The sequence below is a fragment of the Rhinopithecus bieti genome, unplaced genomic scaffold (genome assembly GCF_001698545.2).
Source record: "Rhinopithecus bieti isolate Rb0 unplaced genomic scaffold, ASM169854v2 scaffold_19666, whole genome shotgun sequence".
NCBI lineage: Eukaryota > Metazoa > Chordata > Mammalia > Primates > Cercopithecidae > Rhinopithecus > Rhinopithecus bieti.
Genome location: NW_016809470.1, coordinates 1 through 2,725, shown reverse-complemented (window position 1 = coordinate 2,725; position 2,725 = coordinate 1). Strand labels below are relative to the sequence as shown.

Genomic DNA, 2,725 nt, shown 5'->3' with positions numbered 1-2,725 from the left:
TTTTTTTAAAAAGGATTTTTTTTTTTTTTTAAAGGATGATGATAGAAGTATAAAAAGAGACAGAGGCAGGGTGAGGAGAGGGAGGAAGAGACAGAGAAGACAGATAAGGAAGGAAGGGAGAAAGAAGGAGAGAGGAGAAACAGATTAATGATAGATGAGATACATAAAAAGACGGAGAGGAAGAGGGAGAGAGAGACAGAGGCCGGGTGCAGTGGCTCGAGCGTCTTTTAACCCCAGCATTTGGGGAGGCCAAGGCAGGAGGATCGCTTGAGCCCAGGAGTTTGGGAGTAGCCTGGGCAACATAGCAAGATCCCATCTCTACAAAAAAATTTTTTTAAAAACTAGCAGGGCATGGTAACATACGCCTGTACTCCCAGGTATTGGGGAGGCTGAGGAGGGAGGATTCCTTGAGCACAGGAGGTCAAGGCTGCAGTGAACTATGATGACACCATTGCACTTCAGCCTGGGTAACAGAGGGAGACTCCCATCTCCACAGAAAACTTTTTGGTTATTTTTTTTTTTGAGACTCTCACTCTGTCGCCCAGGATGGAGTGCAGTGGCGCGATCTCGGCTCACTGCAACCTCCACCTTCCGGGTTCAAGTGATTCTCCTGCCTCAGCCTCCCAAGGACCCGGGATGACAGGCACCTGCCGCCACACCTGGCTAATTTTTGTATTTTTAGTAGAGACGGGGTTTCACCATGTTGTTGGCCAGGCGGGTCTTGAACTCCTGACCTCAGGTGATCCGCCTGCCTCAGCCTCCCAAAGTGCTGGGATGACAGGCGCCTGCCACCACACCCGGCTAATTTTTGCATTTTTAGTAGAGACAGGGTTTCACCATGTTGGCCGGGTGGGTCTTGAATCCTGACCTCAAGTGATCCATCCGCCTGCCTCAGCCTCCCAAAGTGCTAGGATGACAGGTGTGAGCCACCGCGCCCGGCCTCCTTATAAAACTTGAACCCAAAACTCTACATCTTAACAACAAAAGTGAACGTGATGACGGGCTCTCACCTGGCTTGCAGCTCTCGGCGACCTTGCTGAGTAACTTGTGGACTTTGTCGTCTGACCAGTCGTGCAGGATCCGGCACAGGACATACAGCTCAGCGCTGGGGAGGGGGTCCCTGAAAAAGTCACCTGGTTTAAAGACAAAAGGCGACACGTCCATCAGGTATGGCAGAAGCAGTCCTCCCCGGACAGATCCTCGGACGGCCATCCACATCCTAAATCAGGGATGGAGAAGAGAGGGGTGTGGGCGGGAAGGGGTCTTCCTGAGTAGATCCCCATGGGGACTTGAACAGAGGAGCCGGTGAGCGATGCCACGGGCGTGCGGTTAGACTCCAGCTGAGAAAAGGTTGGGTACGGTGGCTCACACCTGTCATCTCACCAGTTTCGGAGCCTGAGGTAGGCAGATTGAGCTCAGGAGTTCGAGACCAGCCTGGGCAACATGGCGAAGCCGTAGCTCTACTAAAAATACAAATTAGCTGGACAGGGGTAGCGGGTGCCTGTCATCCCAGCTACTTGGGAGGCTGAGGCAGGAGAATCGCTGGAACCCGAGAGGCGGAGGTTGCAGTGAGCTGAGATGCGGCCACTGCACTGCAGCCTGGACGACAGAGCGAGACTCCGTCTCAAAAAAAAAAGAGAAAGTATCCAGAAATCTCCAGGGGAAGGGCATGGAGGTCCCCAGCACCTGTGCCTGCAGGCCTGGCCGCTGTGGGATGGTAGTGAATGATGGCATGTCAGGTGTCTCCTTTTTTTTTTTTGAGATGGAGTTTCGCTCTGTTGCCCAGCCTGGAGTGCAGTGGTGCGATCTGGGCTCACTGCAACCTCGATGACGGGTGCCCGCCACCACGCCTGGCTAGTTTTTTTTTGTATTTTTAGTAGAGACGGGGTTTCACCGTATTAGCCAGGATGGACTCCATCTCCTGACCTCGTGATCCACCTGCCTCGGGTTCCCAAAGTGCTGGGATTACAGGCGTGAGCCACTGTGCCTGGCCTTTTTTTTTTTTTTTTTTTTTGAGATGGAGTTTTGCTCTGTCGCCCAGGCTGGAGTGCAGTCGCGCGGTCTCGGCTCACTGCAACCTCCGCCTTCTAGGTTCATCCTGCCTCAGCCTCCCGAGTAGCTGGGATTACAGGCGTGTGCCACCGTGCCCGGCTAATTTTCGTATTTTGTTTTGTTTTATTTATTTATTTATTTATTTGAGACGGAGTCTCGCTCTGTCGCCCAGGCTGGAGTGCAGTGGTGCGATCTTGGCTCACTGCAAGCTCCGCCTCCCGGGTTTACGCCATTCTCCTGCCTCAGCCTCCCGAGTAGCTGGGACTACAGGCACCCGCCACCTCGCCCGGCTGATTTTTGTATTTTTAGTAGAGACGGGGTTTCACCATGTTGGCCAGGCTGGTCTTGAACTCCTGACCTCAGGTGATCTGCCCGCCTTGGCCTCCCAAAGTGCTGGGATGACAGGCATGAGCCACCGCGCCCGGCCTCATCCACCTGTTTGGAGATGCCCTCATGTCTCTGTGGACCCACACACACACATGCAGAGGCATACCCACGGACACAGACACACAGGTACGCACACATACACCCATCCAAATGCACAGACGTACAGACATGCAGACACAAAGGCACACATGCAAGCACACACCAGAAAGACATGCACACACAGACACAAGCACGGACATACAGAGATACACTGACAGGCCCACAGAGACAAACTCAGACGCAGACA

At 53.4% G+C, this 2,725-nt stretch overlaps 1 protein-coding gene across 1 annotated transcript in view; it reads left to right on the top strand.

Annotated features, from left to right (window-relative positions):
- LOC108540433 (uncharacterized) overlaps window positions 1–1,414 on the top strand; it is a 6,539-nt gene extending 5,125 nt beyond the window's left edge. Inside the window, 2 exon segments of the mRNA XM_017889507.1 lie at window positions 927–1,231; window positions 1,234–1,414. Coding sequence (XP_017744996.1) covers window positions 927–1,231; window positions 1,234–1,275 — 347 coding nt within the window. The 3' untranslated portion in view covers window positions 1,276–1,414.
- Window positions 1,415–2,725: the final 1,311 nt, after the last annotated feature.